Source organism: Vombatus ursinus, unplaced genomic scaffold, assembly GCF_900497805.2.
Source record: "Vombatus ursinus unplaced genomic scaffold, bare-nosed wombat genome assembly UNPS02014817.1, whole genome shotgun sequence".
NCBI classification, from domain to species: domain Eukaryota; kingdom Metazoa; phylum Chordata; class Mammalia; order Diprotodontia; family Vombatidae; genus Vombatus; species Vombatus ursinus.
This window is the reverse complement of record NW_020954595.1, coordinates 10,719,183-10,741,532: the sequence shown is the minus strand read 5'-3', so window position 1 is coordinate 10,741,532 and position 22,350 is coordinate 10,719,183. Positions and strand designations below refer to the sequence as shown.

Sequence of the window (22,350 nt, the reverse complement as noted above, 5' to 3'; positions counted from 1 at the left end):
CACACACACACACACACACACACACACACACACACACACACACACACCCCAATGCGTCACTAAACACAGCACCTCAAATTTTGACTACAGTATTATCTTTCCCATTCTCCTGCATCTCTTGAAGAGAAGAATGTTTCTCCTGGATTACCCGTCTAAATTATCCTCCTTTATTTTGTATCGGTGGAGTTCATAAACAAATCCTTGCCTTTGTGTCTTCATATACATAATAACGACAGCAGACACCACTGATGTAGCACCTACTGTGTGCTGGCCACTGGAGTTTGTTGGGGGGTGAGGGGTGGCATAGTTAGACGTGCTTTAGGAAAATCGCTTTGGAGGCTGCGTGGAGAATGGACTGGAGTGGGGAGAGACTTGAGGCAGGCTGAATCCCCAGCCACTACTGACTCCTGAAAAGTAAGGATCTCCCTTGACCCTCACGACAAGGAGCCCGCGGTGGCTCTGGGGTCCAAAGACCTGAGTTCAAACCCCACCTCTGACACTTACAGACTGTTCGACCTTGGACAAATCATTTCCTCTCCCCGGACCTCAGTTTCCTTATCTGTAAAATGAGGGGCTCTGAGACCCCGACCAGCTCTAGATTTAGCAGCCTCTGAATGGCTCTTGGACGTAGCTGCAGCAACAGCAGAGTTTTATCCTGTGTACCTTTGCTTCTTGACATACTCATTCTTTCTCTAATTGCTCAGCACACATTTAGACGTATGGGTGTTGTCTGTTAGAATGGAAGCTCCTTGAGGGCAGACCTTGATCATTCTTTGTCTCTCTACCCCCAGCACCTGGCACCCTGCCAGCCGCAGAGCAGGCACCAAAACAGTGCTTTTTAATTGGCTGACTCTGAGGAAGGGGCTCCAGCCCACGAGGGGTTTGGGAGCATTCCAGTCTACGGGTGACTTGGGGCAGGGCAGGGCCTCATCTTCTCTGCATCCCCCCAGGACACGGCCTCTTTCTCACATTCCTCAGTTTACTAGCTGATCTGGAGAAGCCAGCATGAACATGACCTTTGCTATTTATCTCTGTCCTACTTTCTGGAAGCAGCCGCATTTCCCCAAAGCCAAGCCCAGGCAATGCTGGCTGCCTGGGGAATCATCCCTTTCCAGACCCCATCTACTACGCCGTGGTCAGCCTTCAATAACATGGAATCAAAGTTCCAGGCTTCTGAGTCAGCCTGGTGGCCTTTGGGCATCCTGGCTCAAAATCAGACCCAGCGGGGAAGGGGGGGCGTTGCATCATGAAACCATTATCAGCTCTTTCAAGGCCCCTCTGCAATCATAATGAATGCTATAAACAACCGTCCCCTTCCCACCCCAAACACGAATTAGACATCCCCGCTGTCTTTTTAGAAGAGAGCTAGAGAGAGCTAGCCGACCACCCGGCAGGCTGGAGATGTGAACATCCCGGCAGAGATGGGCCAACGTCAGTCCAGTCAAGCGGTCAGATGAAACTGAAGCCCGGAGGCAGGGTACCCCATGAGGCAAGGCAGGCCTGCCTGGAGGCCTCCAAAGTCACTGGGTGATAGCACTTTTTAGGAGCAGATTAGGAGAGAGAGAGGAAGCCAGAGGGGAATGGAACATCCTGGAATAAAGGAAGAATTGCCCCGGGGGAGAGCTAAGTTGGAGGTGCCCCCCCAGCCAGCCCCTATATTGGCACTGACCCACAGAGGGTCAGATAAGGCCTAGGCACAACTTGTCTGATCTCAGAAGGGAAAGGGACGTCCAGAGCTCGAGGACGGAGAAGAGCTGAGCAAAGCCAGGCACAGGAACGCTACTGGGAGCTAGGAAGTGACAGTTGGGAGGAACGCAGACAGACCCAGGACAAGAGAGCAGCACAGAAGCAGAGCTGGAAGGGACCTCGGACACCCGGTGGACCCAACCCCGTCATTTCACAGACGACAAGACTGAGGCCAGAGGTCACACCATTAAGAGCAGTCAGAGCCGAGACTTGGGTTCCAAGCCCAGAACCTAGCTGAGTCTTGTGGGAGCTGCTGCCAGATGAGGACACGGCATGCCGGGAGGGCAAGTGTGTAAGAGGGAGCACCGGGAAACCAGAAGAGAGGAGGAGGGTTAGGGTTCACTGGCAGGCGAGGCGCTAAGGGCACGGAGTGGGGCATTTGCCCTCTGAGGAGCTCTCTGACTCAGCTGCTTGTCAGAAATGCTTTTTCCTCTGTTACAAGGGTAAGTTCACAGTGGGGTGGGGAGGCAGGGGCAGGGGGGGGGGGACACCTGGAAATGACTTGTCCAGTGAAAACAGAAGGCAACCAAAAAACCTGTCTCCAAAAGAACGTCCCTCTCCCCCTTGGCCCCCTGGCCGGCTGACCTTCTGCAAATTCATCTCTGACCATGAACAGAACAAGACGCCCTCAAATCCTGGGGTTTGCTTTCCTGTTGACCGACCTCCCGCTTCCCTCCCAGTTCTGAGCAGAATTCTCCACATGGAAAGTTCTGCTGTAAAAGCCTCATTTATCGGCCACTGCGTGGCTGACTGGAAGCTCTGTGTCACCAGGCGGGGACGGCACCCCGCCCTCCCGGCGGTCTGGCCGCTCCTCTCCCTCCATTCAGGGGGAGGCCACCAGCAGGACTTCCTTGAATGCTGACCCACATTGTTCCTGCTGGAAACCCTGACTCTGGCCAGTGAAGTTGGGAAGTCTCCCAGCTCCCCCAGGCCCTGCCAAGAAGGGACAACACAAGCCGCGAAAAAACCAATCGAAGGAAGGCACGCAACCCGAGTCTGGGTGAAAACCGCTGACTGCCAAGCAGCCGCATGCCGGCTAAGTCGGGTCAGTTCTTCCAAGGAGGCGAAGATGCACCTGCTGAAAGCCACTGTCTCCCTGCCTCAGGCAGAGCATCAGTGTCCACAGGGAGGGAAGGGAAGGGAAAAAGCTTTAATTAAGTGCCTACTGTGTGCCAGGCATCCTGCTAAGCACTTTACAAATATTCTCTCATTGGATCCTCATGATAACCCTGAGGTTAGGGAGGCAGGTACTTAGTATTACTCTTGTTTTACAGATAAGGAAATTGAGGCAGACACAAGTCAAGTGACTTGTCCAGGGTCACCCAGCAAGAAAGTGTCGAGGACTGGATTTGAACTCGGCTCTTCCTGACTCCAGGCACCACCTAGCTGTCTCTGAGAGCTGACAGGACAGTAACTCTGATTATAGGGCTCCCAGCAGCCCCATCCTGATTCTGCCACCAGCTCCCCTCTCTGGACCTCAGTTTCCTCCTCTGTAAAATGAAGGGACTCCCTTAGAGGCCTTCTGGTCCATTCCCTTCAGGCCCAGAGAGAACTGACTTTCCTAGGTCAGACCCATAGGGCAGGTCCTCGGACTCCAAAGCCAGAGATCTTTCCATTCCACGATTCTGTACTAGATGCTGTGGGGAATCAGGAGGGCCTAGGTTTGGGTCCCTGCCTTCAGAGAGCAGCCAGGCCCCCCATGTCCAGTAACAGACAGCGCCCAGAGCAGCAGGCAGACGTTCAACAGTCCAAGGACGTGGGGGACGAGACATCCCGGGCATCCAGGCATCCCGTCATCCCTCCTCCCCGGATGGAGAAGACAAGCAAAGGCTTCTGGGAGCCCCGGAAGGCTTTCTGTAGGAAGGACGATTATCCTTGAAGCCAGAGCAAGCTGAAGGTGAGGGACAGAAAAACACCAGGCATGTTTGGGGGTGGCAGAGGGGAGGTGGGGAGAGGCAGCTAGGCATGGCAGAGACACAGAGAATGGGCCCTGGGTTCAAGTCCTACCACTGAGACACACTGGCTGGGTGGCTTGACTTCAGAGCCCAGACCCTGTGCTTTGGAGGAGTCACTGACAGGCCTCCGTAGAGAGAGGGTCCGCACAGAGAGAGCTCCCTACATCAACAGAATGGCTCTTCAGAACAACCAGAAGAAAATCCGGGGGACGGGAGCAAACTCGCAACGCCAAGGTTCCATGGAAGGGTTCAAGGCTATAAAAAACCCCAAGATCAGGTGTCCGGCCAGCCAGCTCCTGCCCTGCCAGAGTGCACCACCAATCAACCAGTAAACACTGATGAAGCACCTACTGTCTGCCTGGCGCTGTGCCAGGTGCTGGGGATAGAAAAAAAGGCGAAAGACAGTCCCTGGCCTCAGGGAGCGCTCGACGCCCAGCAGCCAACTGTCCCGAAAGCCTTCCCATCCTGTCCCTGAGCGAATCGCAGCCCAGTGGTGAGGACCTCAGTGCCCCTCCTGGAAGGATGACAGAGATCCCAGTGTCTGAATCCTATGGTATCATCTCTGCTTTTCTTGGAGGATGAAGACATGAGGGGGAAAGCAATACAAAATGTATTATTTAAAGAAAGAAAACCATTCTGTTTCATCATTTTATTACTCTTTGGAGTTCTTAAATGTACCCGAAAGCATCTGGGCAGAGGTCCAAAAACACATAATAAAAAGAGATGGCTAAGCAAAAATATATATATATATATATATATATATATATATATATATATATATATGAACAAAACCTGCAGACGAGCTGGCAACACCCGCTGCTGCCCCTCCTGGGTGAGCGCCCCCCCCCAAGTCTCAGTCCTTGTTTGCCAAATCTGTTCCTGGGTGTTGGGGATGCTTGTCTCCACCAATCTCCCCGCGGGTACACACACACTCCCAGCCTTCTGGATCAAGTCTCAGTTGAGCGTGACTCTCTCCAAGGGGGGCTTACAAATGCATCTTGAAGTTGGCCACGTGAACAGCAGGACGCCTCCCCGGCCCCAAGCAGACAGCAGCAGCCCCAGCTCTACTGACTGGGGCATCAAGGCAGGCCCCACGAAGCTGGGTGGGCAGTGAGTGTTCCAGACTCTGCCACTGGACACGCCAGTCCTTTTCTGTGGCTCCTGCCCGGAGGTGTCCCAGTGCCACCCCTGAAGGTGGGGGAGTGGGGCAGAAATTGCACCGTGCTGAGGCCAGAACCCCAGAGATGAGGGGTCTCAGGCACCCAGGCAGTGGAGCCCCCAGGCTTAAGCAGGGTCCCAAAGGCAGTCACTATCCCAGTTCAGACCTGTTCCTTCCTACTGCTCACTTTCATTAGACCTGCCTTGGGGAGAAGCCAAGCAGCTCAGGACAAATTGTCACAGACAATCCTGGGGACGGCTCCTGCTCGATCCCACACTAATTATGAGCTAAAAATGTGAGAGGCTGGAAGAGATCCACTGGTCATCCAGCCCAAACCCCTTATTTTGCTGAGGGAAGAAGAGAGGAAACAGGATTTATGGGTTGCCTCCGAGCCCTGGGCATGCTGAGTTCTACAAACATTCTCCCCTAGGATCAGTACAATGATCCATGAGGCAGGGAAAGAGGGAGGAAGGAAGGAGGAAGGGAGGGAGAGAGAGAGAGGGAGGGGCTGTTGTGATCTCCATTTTACAGCCAGGGTAACCGAGGCAGATGGAGCTGAAGTGACTTGCTCATGGTCACTCAGCTATCACATGTCAGGCGGGATTTGAACCCATGAATTAAGGGGGAGCAGAACAAAGCCACCCACAGATCTGGAGCCTCAGAAAAGCTGCCACATACCCTGTTGGGCTTAATTATTAACTATTTACTTAATTACTAATTACTTAGCCCAGTGTCTGGTACTTGACAGGTAACTGATAAATGCTTATCTATTGACTCTAAGAGTGTTCATCTACATATACAAGTTTGTGGAATTTCAGGGGGAGAAAAGGTCTCCAATCTCTTCCTGAGGCCTTCCTTCTGCGGCATTCTCACACCCTCCCCCACCCCGGCCTCCCAAATGATCCATCTGTCTCTACTGGAAGGACTCCAGTAATGGAGAACCCTTCTGCCACCCCACCTCCCAAGGCAACCTGTCCAGCCTTGGGATGGCTCTAATTATTAAGATGTTTTTCTTCATTTCCAATTGAAAACTGGCCTCTCCTCAGCATTCACCAGTTGCCCCTGAATCTGGCCTCTGGGCCCAAGCAGAAAACCTCCAATCAGTTTTTGAAATGGCAGGCTTTCAAGTCCAAAAAGGCAGCTCTCATGCCCCACCCCAAGAGGGGTCCAAGGGCCAGCCAAGGTCCAAGGGCTGGATGCCTAAGAAAAAGCCAGCATCCAGGGAGGCCAGAAAGACCAGAGATCCCCGGGCCCACCCATCAACTGCACAACTCCAATATCGAGGACAGCTGGTCCTTGACCTAGCCTGTGCTGGGCCTCTGAGGCTTGAGGGCAGAAGCCAATCCCAACAGGGGCAGGTCTGGACCTGGAGGGGGAGCCTGCCCCGGGTGGCGGGCACAGAGGTGCAGGGCAGTGGGCCCAGACAGGGCCGGTGGTCTCCCGCTGGCAGACCCTCACACCCAGCCTCCCTGAGGCTGGAAAGAAGGAGAAGGAAGCCTGGGGCTTGGACACCAACATGTCCCACAAGTCCCTCTCTCGTTTCTTGTCTTGTTCTGCTTTTGGAAGGAAGCGTTTTTGGCCTCTTCCCTCCTAGCAGCTCTTAAGCTGGGGGTTCCTTTGAACTGTTTTCTGTACGAATCCTGGGATCTGGTTATTACCATAATATCCTAGAAACCTCCTTACGAGGGTCTCAGCTCAGTAACTGCCTCCTTTTTCAGAGAGCATGCTGAGAAAGCGAGTGACCCATACATAGAAGTAATAATAAGAATATTAATAATGATGATAACTAGCATTTATGGAGGGCTTTAAGGTTTTAAATTTTATCTCATTTTTTTTCCTCACAACAACCCTGGGAGCTGGGTGCTATTATTATCCCCATCTTGCAGCTGAGAAAACTGAGGCAGGAAGAGGCTGAGTGACTTGCCCAGGTCACACGGATAGTGACTGACTGAGGCTGGTCTTGAATTCAGGTCTTCTTGACTCCAGGTCCAGAGCTCTATCCAAAGCTGAGACTCGACCCTGTCACTCCCTAGGCGATAAATTCAGGTGGCTCCCTATTACCCTCAGGATCAAACCCAAAATCCCATTTGGGTTTTAAAGCTCGTCACAGCCCCTGCTTTCCTTTCCAGGCTTCTCCCACCTAGCTGCCCTCCCCCTCCTCTGTGAAGTGGTGACTGTGGCCTCCTGGCTTCTCCCCCCATGAGACCCTCCCTCACCCAACCGTAAGGATTTTCCATGGATTTTCCTCTCTGCCCCTTGGCTTTCTTCAAAAAAGCCAAAAGCCCCTTCATGGGACCTTGGGGGTTAACTGCGATTTATCTTTCGATGTAGTCTCTGCCCTCCCCCGTGACAGGGCAGGCTTAGCACAGTGACGAGAACACAACAGGCGCTTAATAAATGCATGTGGACTTGACTGGTCAGAAAAGAACATTTAGGACGAAATTTAGGATGGTTTTAGACCCAAGCTGAGAATCAGAGGGACCTCAGAAGCCAACTAGCCTGACTCCCTCTTTTTACAAGTGTGGAAACAGAGACCCAAGGTCATACAGGCAATGAAACAGAACCCCGGTCCTCTTGACTTGACCTAGGGCCTTCTGCTGATCTACTCTGGCCCCCTGAACTAGTCTGACTGGAGATGGTCAAAGTCATGGGCACTGTCCCACCTGAGCGCCATCTTGATTCTCAACAGAAGCCTGGAAGATGGCTACACGGTCTGTAACCGCCTCTGGGCCTCACCAGATTCCGGCTACTCTGTAAATGTAGCTCTGAGAAGAGGCCCTTTCCTTCTGGGGACACGGTCATTCTCCATGGGTGTTTTTGTACTGAAACAGGAAATTGGGCTCAGGGGTTTTCGTATGAGTGTTGGCTCACTTTTTTCTTAAGGGAAGACGAAAGGTGGAGGGGTCAGGGAAGTTGGAAAGAAAGCTCTGTGGGGATTTTTTGCCTAAATATTACAGTTACGCTCCCTAAATGTGGCTGCATCCAGTAGGTGTTGTAGGGGTGCCAACTTGCTTTGAATGATCCCAAGACAGCCTGCATGGCCGGTGAGAATTGCAACTCCCAAAGTTACTCTGTTGGGTGTCGGCACTTTCACCAAGAAACTCTGGTTAAAATGGCCCATTTAGGCTAGAGGGCAGAAGCCTCCGGGCACCTGCCGGACAAAGGCCCCTGAACTGGCTGCTCTTCACCCTTCTGCCCAGGGCCAGCTCTGCTGATAACATCTGCTACCATAAGACCCAGGCTGTTTATCTCCACGTTCAGGAAACAGCCATTTCTAGTAACGCAATCTTCTAGTTACATCACTGTGTGTGCGAGTCTGTCATGTCAAAAATCACATTGAAAGTGGTTATTCAACTCTCAGTCATCCCTATGGGAACATCCACTGGAATCCTGAGCGGGCTTTCTCCTGTCTTGCAGCCTGCTTCAAGGCCATCTCTACCTGCATTTAGGGAAAACAGTCTATTACATGTTTATCATACCCGCACTCTGTGCCGGGAATAGACAACAGCCTTCCTCACCAGGGGAATAAATTCCCTTAGGGCAAGCACCTCTCCGTTGGGACCACGGCTGCCTCAGTGGGCCTAATTGCCCTGATGTGATCACACAGAATCAAAGAATTACAGAACTAGAAAGGACATCAGACACTATCTAGTTCAACCATTACCCAACCAGGAATCTCTTCCCCAGTGCTGGTCCTGGTAGCAGCCCATTTCTCTCAGGACGGCTTTAATTCACTGTTAGGAATCATGGTTTTTTTCTAACATTGGAAAAGAAGTTACCTTCCTGTAAAGCACTCATAGAAATGCAAGTTATGAGTTAACACTGAGCCATCCCTGGTTCTAACTGCACCCTCCACAGTAGACAATACTTGAAGACAATAAGCATGTTCTTAGCACTAAGCCTTTTCTTCTCCTGTTTAAAACGCTCTTGCTCCTCCATTTTGCCCTTTATGCCCAGGTTTTGAGACCCACCAGCACCCTGGATCACCTCCTCTGGGCCACCTCCACCTCGCCAATATCCCTTCTGAACTATGGCCCCAGAACTCAGAGCAGCAATCCCCACGGGGTCCAGCCAGAGCAGTGTGCGCAGGGAGGACCCTTAGCTCCCTTGTGCTAGGAACGTAGCCTGTGATGAGTTAGCTTTGGGGCTGCCAGATCAGATGACTCAGGTTACGCTTCATGTCCACCCAGCCCTCTTGGTCATCTTTAAATAAACTGGTTAAGAAATAGGACTTGGATACGAAGCTTACATCACCGCACTTCTCAGAAAACAAGCGTAACCAGGCGTCTCCAATCTTGTCTTTGTCGGCCAGACTTTATCTAATTCCTCCATGACAAAACCCACTGCTGAGCATTAGTCTGCTGGTACAGGCTCTCAAGAGCTTTGAGGATCTTGAATCTGCCATGCCCCCTACTATCTGTCTAGAGGGGGCTCTGAGAAGCTGTCTTTACATCACTGCAACTCAACACTTTATCCATCAACTTGAAAGAAGGTCAAGACAAAACCTTCTCCAAAATGGTGGTGAGACAGAGGTAGAGGGTGTAGCTACCTAGAATGAAGAGCTACCTAGAACGTCCTCCACTCAATACAACTTAGTGAGCATTTATTGAGCACCTACAGTGTGCCAGGCATTGTGTCAAGTACAGGGATACAGAAACAAAACCAAACAACCCCTGCCCTTGTGGAGTTTACATTCAATCGGAGGAAGAAGCAGGTATACAGAGAAGTAAATACAACATAACACAAAGCATGTGGCAAAGTCACTAGGTTGAGAGAGGAGGAGACAGTAGCAAGTGGAGGGACTGGGGAGGGCTTCATGGCCAAGGGGACACCTGAGCTTAGCTCTAAATGGAGCAAGGGATTCTATGAGGCAGAATAAGGATGGAGGGCATCCCAGATGTGGGGAAACAACCTGTGTGCAAAGGCATGGAAGGCAGGCCTAGGCCAGGGCTGGAATGAGGAACATGGTAGTGGTGGTGGTGGTGGTGAAGTGGATTACCAACACTCTCTCCTTGTTTTCTCACCACCACCCTGGGTGGAGGGTGGAGAAACGCCATGTGCATTCGGCAGAGGGCCCAATGGGAGGGGAGAACAGACTGAGGATATGGGAGGCCCAGGCAGAGTCGGCTCTGCAGCATAGTGACATTTCCCATCGATGAGTGTCCTGGGAAAGCAATCAGACTGCATTTCTGATGCACGACCTCCATGCTCCAGCCAGAGATGGAGGCTCCTGAGAAGGCTGATAAGGAGAAAATGGCCTCCCCTCCTGATAGAGAGGGGATACTGAGACACACAGTATGGGGTTTTTGGGATTCATTTTGCTTAATTAAGTGTGTTTGTAGCTGGGGTTTTACTTTTCCTGGCTTTCTTGATTGGTAAGTGGAAGGGAGAGGTCTATTTGAAAATAAAGTAAAATTAAATTTTTTTGAAGAGAAGATATTGGTGTGGCATCTTTCAGATCAAGTCAAAAGGCCTTTAAAAGGTTGAGGGGGCCCCCACCCCCTGGGTCTTCCCACTCAGGAAGGCACTGTGGACAGAAGCTAGGACGCAGGGAGAGGTGCAGGGTCTTTGGAGAAGTGGTAACAGGCCAGTGAGCAGAGGAAGCTAAAATGTGTCAGAGAAGGTCATACTGGGGCTTCTGACCACTGGGTAGAGCTGGAAGAGGAAGTTGGCCGAGCTGACAGAGAACTGCCCAGAGATAACTGGAGTCAACAAAGAAGAGCCCACTCCAGGCATGTGTCTATCGATTTTCTCTTTGCAGTGGGCTTACTGTCCTGACTGGCTTCACTCCAGGCGATACAATCCATTCAGCGGATATTGATGAGCAGTTGTTTAGAGCAGACTTGAAGGCCTGGGAAGGCCGTCCAGGCTGCCACCTAAGCCCCTCAGAAGGAGGGAACCCTCCCCACCAGCCCATTCTCCACAAGGAGTCATCCAGCCTGCATGGGGGTTGAGCAGGGCTTCAGAGTTCAGGGCTGAGATCCTGGTCAGACTACTACCTTCGCTGGCATATCTGAGGTCCAGTTTCTGTCTGCTGCTGGGACTGGAAGTCCAGGAGGAAAGGCATTTGGAGGCATGTGAATCCTTGGACCCAGAGCCCCGCTGATAGCAGTGGTGCTCAGCAAACAGGGTCACTCTCCTTGGGGCAGGTAGGAAGGCACAAAGAGCCTGAGAACACAATTTCAGCAGCTGCAGAGGGAAGGGAATTGGTCTAGTGACCTGCAGGGCCAGCCATTCACCTTCTAGTGGAAAGTACACTGCCTTTCTAGGGCCTGCGCCCAGGATGTCCTGGGGAGAGTAGGTGTTTTCTTCATTCAAAGAATGAATGGAGAATGAAGTGCCCCTCCGGGGGGGTGGGGCTTATGCTCTACTGGGGGAGACATAGATAGAAGACCCTTCAGGCTGGATGTCAAGGCCAGGGGGCTGGGCAGGAGGGAGTGTGTCAGGGCCCACAGTAAGGCCTAGTGGTCTTCCATCTCCCTGGAAGGCTTGTAGTTGGTGACTCTCACATCACCCAAGTAGTGCCAGCCACCATACACCTCTTCCTGCCTAGCCACCTTTGGGGCTGAGCAGCCTGGGGGCAGGGGGTATCATGGGACAGGGGCAAAGGAGAACCACTGCTGGATCTTCACCCTGGCTGGGCTCTGGGGGGGCCCAGGGCTGTTGTGGGAGGGGTCTGGGGGACCAGGTAGGCTCTAGGAAGCCAATGGCTTCTGGCGCTGCCAACTTAGCCTGCACTAAGAGAGGCCAGATATCCCGGAGGAGAGAGGCATTGGTCCCTCTAGGTTCTGCCCAGCTCAGACTCTATCTGGAGGGCTGGGTTCACTTCTGGGCACCACAGTCTAGGAAGGACAGGGATAAACTGGGAAGTACCTAGAAGAGCCCAGCCAGGAGGGCTCGGGGCCACTGGCACTGTGACCATCTCCTGGGCAGCTGCCCTGTGCAGGAGGGATGAGGCTTGTTTGGTTCAGTGCCAGACAACACACAGCTTAGAGAACGAGGGGGGAAGCAGCAAAGAGGCAGACTGGGCTTGTGAGGTAAAGCTGGGCCCCTGTGAGAGCAGCCCCTGTGAGAGCCGTCCAGAGCTTGTGCTGGTCATGGGCATGAAGAAACGAGCCCATCTCTGGCCCAGCCCTGGCCCTAGAGTCTGAGGTGCCCGTCCAGATTTGGGTGCCTCTCACGCTCTTCACGTTTCCTTCCAACCCAACGGTCTAGGAGGGGCCTGCCTGAGACATTTCCAGGTCCATCACCCACGCTATTCACTCCCATTACGTACTGCGGCCCCCTTTCCCAACTGCCCTAACACACAGTTTCAGGATGGGCCTGAAGGGGAGAGGGGAGCTGGCCACAAGAATGAGCTCAGATGGAGCCGGACCTCTACCACGATGACCACAACTGCCACCATGACCACGACTGCTGCCATGACCACCACTGCCATTACAGCTACCATGACGGCCACTATGACCACCGTTGCTGCCATGACCATCACTGCCACCATGACCGCCACTACCACTATAGCTGCCACCACTGCCGCCATGATCACCAACAGCAGCAGCAGGAGCAGAGTGGATTCTCACATTAACCCAGAGGGCTCCTGCCAGGCCCCAGGCCGCCATCTTCTGTGCCAGCGGGTGATGGGCCGTGGAGGTCTTTGAGCTTCCCTTTCTTCCGCTCCTGCCCAAGGAAGATGCCTCCTCGGTGGCAGATCAGAGACACTCAACAGAGAACGTGATTCTTGCTGGTAAAGTTTACTCCATCTTTTGTCTTTTCATCCCCAGTGCCCAAAGTGACAGGTACTTCACAGAGTACAAATAAGGACTTAATATGATAAGTACTTTACAGGTACTTAACAGAGGCTGGCTGATTGAATGATTGACTGTTAGACAATCCTTTTGACATCAAGAACTCAAGAAAGGCCCTTGCCATATTGGGCAGTTGCCTTGTGGGGGGCTTTGGAGAGGACACGTACAAAGAGTCAGCCACGAATGGGTCGCGATCTGCGTCAGTAGAGGGAATGTCCCCACGGATGAGATCATGGAGCCAGGGGAGTATTTGAGAGGGTACTGGGAAAGAGGAATCTGCATGAAGGGAGAGGTCCCAAAGTGGATGACCTGGATGGTGAGAGATCTTGAACCCAGGTCCCTGAGAACTAATAGAAGGCGCCAGAGCCCTTTAATCCAGAGAGAAGCTATCAAAATGGAGCTAGGCCGGGGGTGGGGGGGCAGGGGGGGGGATGGCTGTGTTCAAACAATCCATGGCTGTGTGGAACAGAGATTAACTCACTCGGTGCATCCCCAGGGACTCCCCTTGGAACTGAGGGATACGTTACAGAGAACCGCATTTCAGGGAGTGGAAAAGGAGTACTTTGCTGCCCTCAGAGCAGGCAGAGAAAGTCACGGACCATCTCATGCAATGGGGAATGCTCTGTTACTGTAGAGTGCAAGCAGTCGCTCGGGACCATCAAGGGGCCTGGATTCAGACCCGGAAGGGGCCTCAGAGGTCATCTACCCCAACGCCTCCATCTTACTGATGGGGAAACTGAGGCCAAGCGTGGGATCAACCAAGGAGCGAGTACAGAGGAGGTGGCTAGCCCAGGTGGCTTCTTCCACACCTCCAACTTTCAATTTACATTACGTACTAATATTGTTGGAAGTGGAGGATTTTGAGGAGAGCTGAGGGAATCCTGATTTGTTATTATAAACTACTCTTGGTGAATCTGCGAATGGTCCAGGAGGCATCCCTGTGGTGCCCGGCTCAGCTCTGAGGATTGTGCCTCTGCCCTAACTTTTGGTAAGAATCGGCCTGACCGCAAGTCACTGGCGTAAAGCCCACGTCGCTGCCTGAACGCAGCTTGAAAATGGTTGTTTTCCAAAGGCTCAGTGCCAAAAGCAAGTCTGCTTCACAGCGGCCGGCTCTGACAAACATCCGCGAGGCTCCATTCCCTGCCCATCCCAGCACCGCCCCTCCCCCACTCCACAGCCATACCTTCTCTGTGATATAGAAGTTGGAACTGTCCGCGTGCTGCAACGCAAAGGACTCGTGGTTGGCCAGCGTCCACCTGTGAAAGAGCACAGGGGAGGCATCAGTTAGTGAGCCCGCAGGGTGCCACGGGGTCGTGGGGATATTCTGGGGATGGGACCCTGACCACGTCACTCTCAGTGACCTGGGCAGCTCTCCAGACTCTCGGCGGCAGACTGGGGGTGTCTCCAAACTGGACGTTCCATACACCCCAGAATTCTAGGTTTCCAGAGGTCCGGATTCTTTTCTTAAAAACGCCCTTGCCAGGCATCAGTTGTAAGGCGACGTTTTTCAGCAGACTATTAGATACGCCCAAGAAAAACAGGAAAACGAGAACAGGCCCAGTTCTGGGGGTTCTCAGCCGGGCATGGGGGTTCCAAGGGCAGACAGGAGACCAAGGCCAGAGCAGGCCCCAGCATCCCTCACAACGCCCTGCTCTGGAACTACAAACAGCATCCCCGGGGAAGGAAAGGGGCGAGGAATTATCTGCCCCTCAATTTATGGGCCAGGGTGTGATGCTGGGGTGCCGGGGGGCCACTTACCCGTCACAAACTTCCTTTATTACTGCAGACAGTGGCTTCTTCTGCAAGGTAACATAAGAAAAAAGAAAGCATTTGGTTAGACAAAGTAATGCGTCATTTTGAATGCAGAACTTAGGAAGGCTAATAAAATGCTATCCAATTAAACAAATAAGGTTTTTTATTTTTATTAGCTCTTATTTAACAATGGTTCCACTTTCCAAGTTCACAAGCAGCACCCCTTCCCCTCCCCAGATGGCAGCAAACCACCAGCCCAACAAATCCAGTGTTGGCCATTCGCGGCCCTTTGTCACAAAGGCTCATCATCCGTGGCTAGCGGCATAGACTGAGTCTGAAGAACCTGAGCGTGAATCCTGCCCCAGGCACTTCTGGCTGTGTGAACGTGAGCAAGACACCTAACCTCTCTCAGCCTCAGGTCCCTCATATGTAAAATGGGGACAATGGCTCCGTATCTCCCAGAGTTGTTGCAAAGATTAGTAACATATGGGAAGTGATTTGCAAAGCTTCCAGCGCCACAGACAAGGTGGCAGTGATGATGGGGGGCGGGGAATAAGGGCCAGTGACTATGGTATGATGGAAAGAATTCTGCGTCTGGAGTCAGCGGGCTGGGTTTAAATCCCTGCCCTACCATCTGCTACCATCTGGGTGACCTGGGCTAGGTCCCCCACGCTCTCTGGGCCTGAAAGGGGAGGCCTAGATGGGTCTGAGGTCCCTGCCCGCTCTACGTCCAGGCTCTGGGGACCGTCCAAACACATGCGCACTGTCCATGGCTGGCAGCACCAACATAGGACAGACGTGTGGGTTCCCGAGCAGCCTGGCTGAGCCACACAGGACATACAAGCCACGGAGTAAACAGTCCGTTCTTAGCTGAGAACAAGCTCACCATCAAGGAGTTTTGAATTAGAACATGTGTCCAATTAAATGTGTCCTTCCACGATTTTGGTTGGACGGAGTGGTTGGACCCTGTCCACTAAGCTCCCCAAATAAACACAGGCCGTCAGTTACTGCGCCATAAATCTGGAGCTGGGAAGGACCTAAGAGGTCACCAGACAGATTCCTTCACTTCACAGGTGAAGAAACTGAGATCTGGGGAAACTTCAGTGGTTCTTCCAAAATCACCCAGTCAGCAAGCTTCAGAGGCAGGATCTGAACCCAGGCCCTCTCATCCAGAGCCAACGCCTCCTTGAGTCCCAGCAAGCCTCCACGCTTCCCTTTCGTGGAACAATGCCGGACACACACTTGGGGCCACCTGAGGGCAGGGGTGCTGTGCTGCCCGACATCAGATGTCAAGCTGTATCCCTCCATCCCCCCCTCCCCAAAAGAAAGAATAACAGTAAGCACTGCTCTCAGGCTTCCAAAGCATTTCCTTCACAACCACCCTAAGTGGAAGGGAACATGAATGTTATTACTCTCATCTTCCGGATGAGGAAGCTGAGGGTCCGAGAAGATGATGCCTGAGCAAGTCACACAGCTAATGAGTGTCAGCTGAGGCCAGGACTTGGGCCCAGGACACCTCACACCCTGCCCTGGCTCTCCAATGGATGGCTCTCCTGCTTTCAGATCTGTCTCTGGACTTACAAGGCTCCGTCACCACCCCCAGAATAACGGGCCCTTTGACCTTGCTCCAAGGTTCAAACACACAGCCTTTGCCTCACCCAACAGGACCACTAGCCCCCATCCAGCAGCTCCCTCCAGGGACATTTTGTGTGGGTGGTAACCAACCTTCGGGGACGCTACCTTTTCAGGACAAACAAAAAGTTAATGAACAAACAGGACATTCTGGATAAAGCCTTCCCAAACAAATCCTTTGCAGATGTGCACAGCTGTGAGGACGCGTCAGACATCAGCCAGCATGGTGCCATCATTCCCTGCGCAGAATCGCCAGGCGCTCAGCATTCAGCCTGGATGCCTGGGCCTGTCAAGGCTCTCAGCCTTGGAAGCCCCTCTCCCTGCCCTCCAGAGGGGCTCGCTCTTTCCCAGGTCCTGCCACGGAAGTAGGCAGGACCAAAGAAAAGATGGAGCTGGGTAAGGAACCCTTGCCTGGGCGAGAATACAGGAACGCTCAACAGCGTCCCCGCCTCTCCACATTTCTTTTAAAGCTTCAGCTCTCAAGGGCTAATGGTGCTTATTGTGAGTGCAGGAAACTCCCTTTTTGTTGCTGACTTTCAGACAGAGAGATAGGGAGACAGATTGATTAAAAGGTTCAAACATGGCAGACACATCCAGAAAGATCCGCGGACTCTCCTCAGGGATCCCACACACAGATTCCCACAGGCCATCATAGACATTAGAGGCCCTTCTGCTCCAACCTCTCAGCTCCCCTGAGGCATGGTCACCGTCCCTACTCAGAGACTTACAGTCATGGGGAGCTTCCTCCCTCCCTCCCAAGGCAGCTCTCTCCACCTTGGGATGACTCCAGCTCCTAAGACAGTTTTCCTTACCTAGAAAGCCGACATCTGCTTTCCAGCACTGCTACTCATTGTTCATGGTTCTGCCCGTTGGGGAGAAGCAGAACAAGTCTCAGCCCTCTGTACCCCAAAACAATCACCACGTCTCTCGAGCTTCTCTTCTCCGGACCACACATCCCTTCTTCTTCTAACCGATCCTTGTGTGATGTGCTTGGTTGGTACCTAGTCTCCCTCCTATGGCACATCCCAGCGTGCCGATGCTTCTTCTAGAGTGTGATGCCCAGGAGGGAGGCCAGGGCTCTGGCTGGGCACTGTCCCAGGGCCCTTGAGTCCATTACAGAATTGGTCACAAATCCATGCATCTAAGAGTCTTTCCAGGGAGGAGGTCCCAACTATCCATCAACTCCTGGTGGGGTGGAGGAGTAGGGAGGTGGGTTCTTAACCCCCGTTCTCTTTTCAGAACAAAATCCCGGCAGCCACAGGTCAGTATAGGAAGCCTGAGTGCTCCCACAGTCAAGCGCTTGCTGACGTCCTGACTCCGCCATCCCCAGGAGGCTCTTTCAATTACCCCAGAGCCCCAGGAAAGCTGCGCCGTGAGCCAGGCGTTCTTCCCAAGCCTACGTCGTCGGGAAGTTAACACGTGGCCCCACGAACCTCCAGGGAGCTGAGAAGCCGTGGGCCCGGAGATCCTCAAGAAGAGGAGCGTCGTCCTAGAGTCAGGGAGACAGACTCAGGGGAGTTCTCATCGCTAATCCATTGAGAAGCATTTGGTAAATGCCGACTGTGCGCTAAGCATGGGGGATTCACAAACAAACAAAAGGGTTCCCGCCCTCGAGGAGCTCCAGACCAGCCAGGGGACACAGTACTCACCTATTGTGGCACGTACAAAAGACACCCATGGTGAATTTGGAAACCAAGGGCACAGGAGGGACATTGAAGGTCATGCCCAAGTGAATGTGTTCCAAGCATACTTTTTAACTAGAAACAAAGACCCTGAGAAAGAAAAGGAATGTTTTTCAGTCTTATTTCAAGTCCCTTTTGATAGCATGTTTCTTTTAAAAATGGCTTATGAAGTGTTTTTCAAGGGTGAGTAACATCGATCACAGAATGTAAGGAATCGAAAGGATTTTAGAAATCGTGGAGGACTTTGGCCCCCAATTTCACACGCAAAGTGAGGCCCCGAGAGGGAAGGGACAAGCCTAAAGTTGCCCAAATGTCACTTCTTCCAAGAAGCCTTCCAGGCTAGAGACGACCTCTTCTGCCTCTCCGATCTTGGTGCTTTCGATTCCTCTAAGCCACTTCGTGGGTCCTCATTTTGATTATAGTTATCCATGTGCATGGCTGGGTTCAAGTCTGGCCTCCAGCACTTACTAGCTGTGTGACCGTGGGCGGGAGACATCCCTCTGGGTGATGCTTATCTTTTGTTCGCTGTAGGCAGTGGGGTCCACACACCAGTGCCACACGCTGACGCCGGTAGATGTTTGTACTGAAGTCACGGGCCCTTGTTTGACAACTTAGGGACAACAAAGGAATTTCCCCAAAGTAAGCTGACGTGTTCTCCTCCTGCTGCCCAATTTGAAGCTCAGCCCGTGGTTCCCCCATCCTGCTTTTCCTCCATAGACATCCGATTGGACGAGTTCATCCAGATGCAGTTGAAACCAGGGCAGTGAACATTCTTCTTCCACTTGGTCTTTCCTGGGTGGAAGGGCAGGCCAGCCTCATCCCATCCAGGAGGCTCTGCAGGGCCCTGGGGTTGGAAGCTGTCCGCTCAGTGTGACCCTGGAGGGCCTCCTCAACCCCAGAGAATCCCTCCTTGACCTGGACTCTGCCCTGGAGCTCCTCATCACAGTGGTAAGCACCTTGGGCAGGGATACATCTCCCTGTGTTAACCCTCGCCAGGTATTTATCATCAGAGAATCAATAAGCAGGTTATTACTAATGTGAGACCTTCTAAGACTCATGAATGAATGTTTTTCATGTACAGATGGGAGGCATTTTAAAAAAATTCTCTGTCTCTCTCTGTCTCTCTCTGTCTCTGTCTCTTTCTCTCCCAATTAAGCATCTCTATTTATAAACCTCAACACACCCAAAGCAGGGGCCACAATCCTCCCCTTCAAGCCCACACTTCCACAAAACCTGTCCCAGTTCTACTAAGGGCACCTTCATCCTCCCAGCAGCCCAGACTCCAAACCACTGAATCATCCTGGGTTTTTCCCTCTCTCTCACACCCTATATCCACAAAAAGACTGACAGAGTTTTAGGGTCAGAAGTGACTTCAGTATCCCACTGGTCCAACCCAAGCCAGAACAGGAATCCTCACTATATATAACGTGTGAAACCGTCATCCAGCCACTTTGTGAAGGCCTCCAAGAAGGGAGCGAAGGCCCCCACCTCTCAGGCAATCTGCTCCATGCTGTCAGAAAGCTTTGTTTTCTCCCTGACATTGAGCCTAACGTTTTTCTCTTTGTAATATCCTCTCTCCCCACAGCTTCCAGCTCCACCTTCTGAGGCCAAACCGAACAGTGAGAGCTTTTGAATCCTTGAGCACAGGCTTGCCCATCCCCTTCCCTCCATCCCCCACCTTTTGTCTTCCCTTCTCCAGGCCAAACCATCCCAGGGACTTCAGCTGATGGTGCTCACACAAAAGCCTTCCACTCGCCAGCCGCTGGGTTCCAAGTCTGGCCAACTCTCCCTCTACAGGAGGGAGTCTTTTTGCTTCCTAATCTCACACCAAGAAACACGATTCTCAGACTCCAAATCTAGCACTCTCACCACTGTACCTTCATGCCCACACTTCTGGTTTCCTAGTAGAATTTCCTTTGAAAAAATCCCCACCTTATTAAATAGTCAGTGACCAGGAAGTCACAAGCCCCAAACACAGTAGTAACAGGATGATGAATATCACTTTTGTGTGTGGTAAATCCCCTCTGGGCTAATCCCAAACTCTCACTCGTACTCAAGGGATGGCTCCCCAGAAGGTGGCTGCTGTCTCTAGTTCTAGGGGTAGCCCTGTGGGTATCTATTCCTACTACTTACTATAGCTCACAAGCCCCTACCAGTGTGCTTCCCATTAGCAATCAACCAATAGAAAACTAGCTTTTAGTAAAGGTATTTTACTAAGGTGGTAGGATAAGAACAATTGATAGAAAATATTACCCTAAAAAATTTGGGGTGCATCACCTACAATTACATAGTATCCATAAGAAGATTAGTCTCAGATTTAAGGCACATTTGTAGAGATTACAAAAAGATAAAGGAGATGAGCATTTATATAGCACCTAGTATGTGCTAAGCACTTTACAAATATTAACTCATTTGATCTTTTCAACTACCCTGGGAGGTGAGTGCTATAATTATTCCCATTTTACAGTTGAAGAAACTGAGGTAAACTGAAGTTAAATGACTGGCCCAGGGTCACATAATTAGTAAATGTCTGAGGCTGAATTGTAACTCAGGTCTTCCTGACTCTAGGCCCAGTGCTCTATCCACTGTGCAACCAGCTGACCCTGATAAAATAGGCAATTACAGTTACATGAAATTGGGCAGCTTTTACATGAATGCAATCAGTGTTACTAGGATAAGAAGGAAGGCTGTTGAAAGGGTCAAAAAACAAATATAAAATATCTCTGATAACAGCCTGACTATGCAAGTTATACTGTAAAAGGAGTCAGCACAAATGTATAAGACCAAGATTCATTCCCATTGGACAAGCTGCAAAAGCATATGAACAAAACATTCTCAAAAGAAGAAATGCAAACTATTAACAGCCATATGAAAACTGGTCCAAAGTCCTAATATTAAGAAAAGTTTGGGTCAGAACAATTCTGAAGCTTCAGCCCCAACCCAGCAAACCGGCAAAAATGACAAGCCAGAAGGACATCCAGAGAGCCAGTCTTGGAAGGACTTGTGAAAGAATCACACTCACATCCTGCGGGTGCAGTCAGAACTTGGTCCAGCCACCCAAGAAAGCCATTTTGGAGGGCAGCTAGGTGGTGCAGCAGATGGAGCTGTGGCCTTGGAGTCAGGAGGACCTGGGTTCAAATCCAGCCTCAGACACTTGACACTTACTAGCTGTGTGACCCTGGGCAAGTCACTTAACCCCGATGGCCTAGCCAAAAAAAAAAAAATGAAGAAAGCCATTTTGATCTATGCTAAGAATGCAATTGGGCAACTAGTTGGCACCATAGTACATATGGTGCTGGGCCTGGAGTCAGAATGACCTGCGTTCAAATCCAGCCTCAGACACTTCCTAGCTGTGTGACCCTGGGCAAGTCACTTCACCCTGTTTGCCTCAGTTTCCTCATCTGTAAAGCGAACTGGAGAAGGAAATGGAAAACCACAAGAAAACCCCAAATTGGGTCATAATGAGTCAGATACGACTGAAACGACCGAACAACAACAAGGAATGCAATTGAAGCGTGAGTGGCTTCTGACCCAGTGGTCGGACTGCAAAGTGTGTGCTCTAAGGAAGGCTGTTTTTTCCCTTGCCCGACCAAGCTTTGGTTGTGTGCAACAGATGTTTATGCTCTACAAGAACAAACAATATAAAGAATGGTCAGAGCATGGGCAGACTCGCAGGACCTGAACCAAGTGAAGCACGCTAAACCAGGAAAGGAAAAGCCAGGGAAGAAGCATTTATTAAGACCTACAGTGTGCCGGGCTCTGTGTTAAGCACTTCACAATTATTTTCTAACCTAATCCAGACAATAACATTGAAATTTAGATGGTTATTATCCCCATTTTATAGATGAGGAAACTGGGGCAGATAGAGGTTAAGTGACTTGCCCTGGGTCACACAGCTGGTAAGCGTCTGAGCCTAAATTTGAACTCAGGAATTCCTCACTCAGGCCCTGGAGCTCTGAGTCACCTAGCTGCCAAGATACACAATGAAGATAACAAAGTAAATGGAAAAAAATAACAGCAATGACAACCAAAAACCCCAAAACCCTGAAGCCTGAATGCTGGGCAAATATTACGATCAAGCCTAGCCTGAAGGAGGGAGGGGGAAAGCTCCGTTTCTCTCCTTTATTTGCAGAGGTGGGAGACTATGCTGAGGGACACACCATGCACGGAGCAGCCTAGGCTTGCTGAATTGCTTTTTTTTTTTCCTTATTTTGTTAGAAGGTTTGGTTCTCTGGGAAAGGGAGGGAGATATTCGTAAGCAGAGTGAAATAAAAACAAAAGTAAATGGTTTAAAGGAAAAATAAAATTATAATAAAATGAGAAGGGAGAGAGGGAAAGAGGGAGGGGGAGAGAGAAGCCAGGGAAAATCAGATTTTCTGCAAACCAGCCTTTGAGAACTTGTTACCGGCCTCCCAAAGCTGTTGAGAGGATCGGAGGAGATCATATTCATCCACATCTTAGCACAGTGACTGGTACATAGTAGGTGCTTAATCAATGCCCTCCCTCTCTCCCTTCCTCCCTCCCTTCCTTTCTTCTCTTTTTTCTTTCTTTCCTTCCTTCCTCCTTCCCTTCCTTCTTTCTCTCCCTCCCTTCTTTCCTCCTTCCCTTCCTCCCTTCTTTCC

The 22,350-nt window shown here is 51.4% G+C and overlaps 1 protein-coding gene across 1 annotated transcript in view; it reads right to left on the bottom strand.

Annotated features, from left to right (window-relative positions):
• The window catches only part of ELMO1 (engulfment and cell motility 1), a 333,348-nt gene that overhangs the window by 302,520 nt on the left and 8,478 nt on the right, over nt 1–22,350 (bottom strand). The window contains exons 3-4 of the mRNA XM_027835911.1: nt 14,421–14,461; nt 13,846–13,918 (exon numbers count right to left, since the gene is read on the bottom strand). Of these exons, the coding sequence (XP_027691712.1) occupies nt 13,846–13,918; nt 14,421–14,461 (114 nt within the window). The remainder of the gene's footprint in view (nt 1–13,845; nt 13,919–14,420; nt 14,462–22,350) is intronic.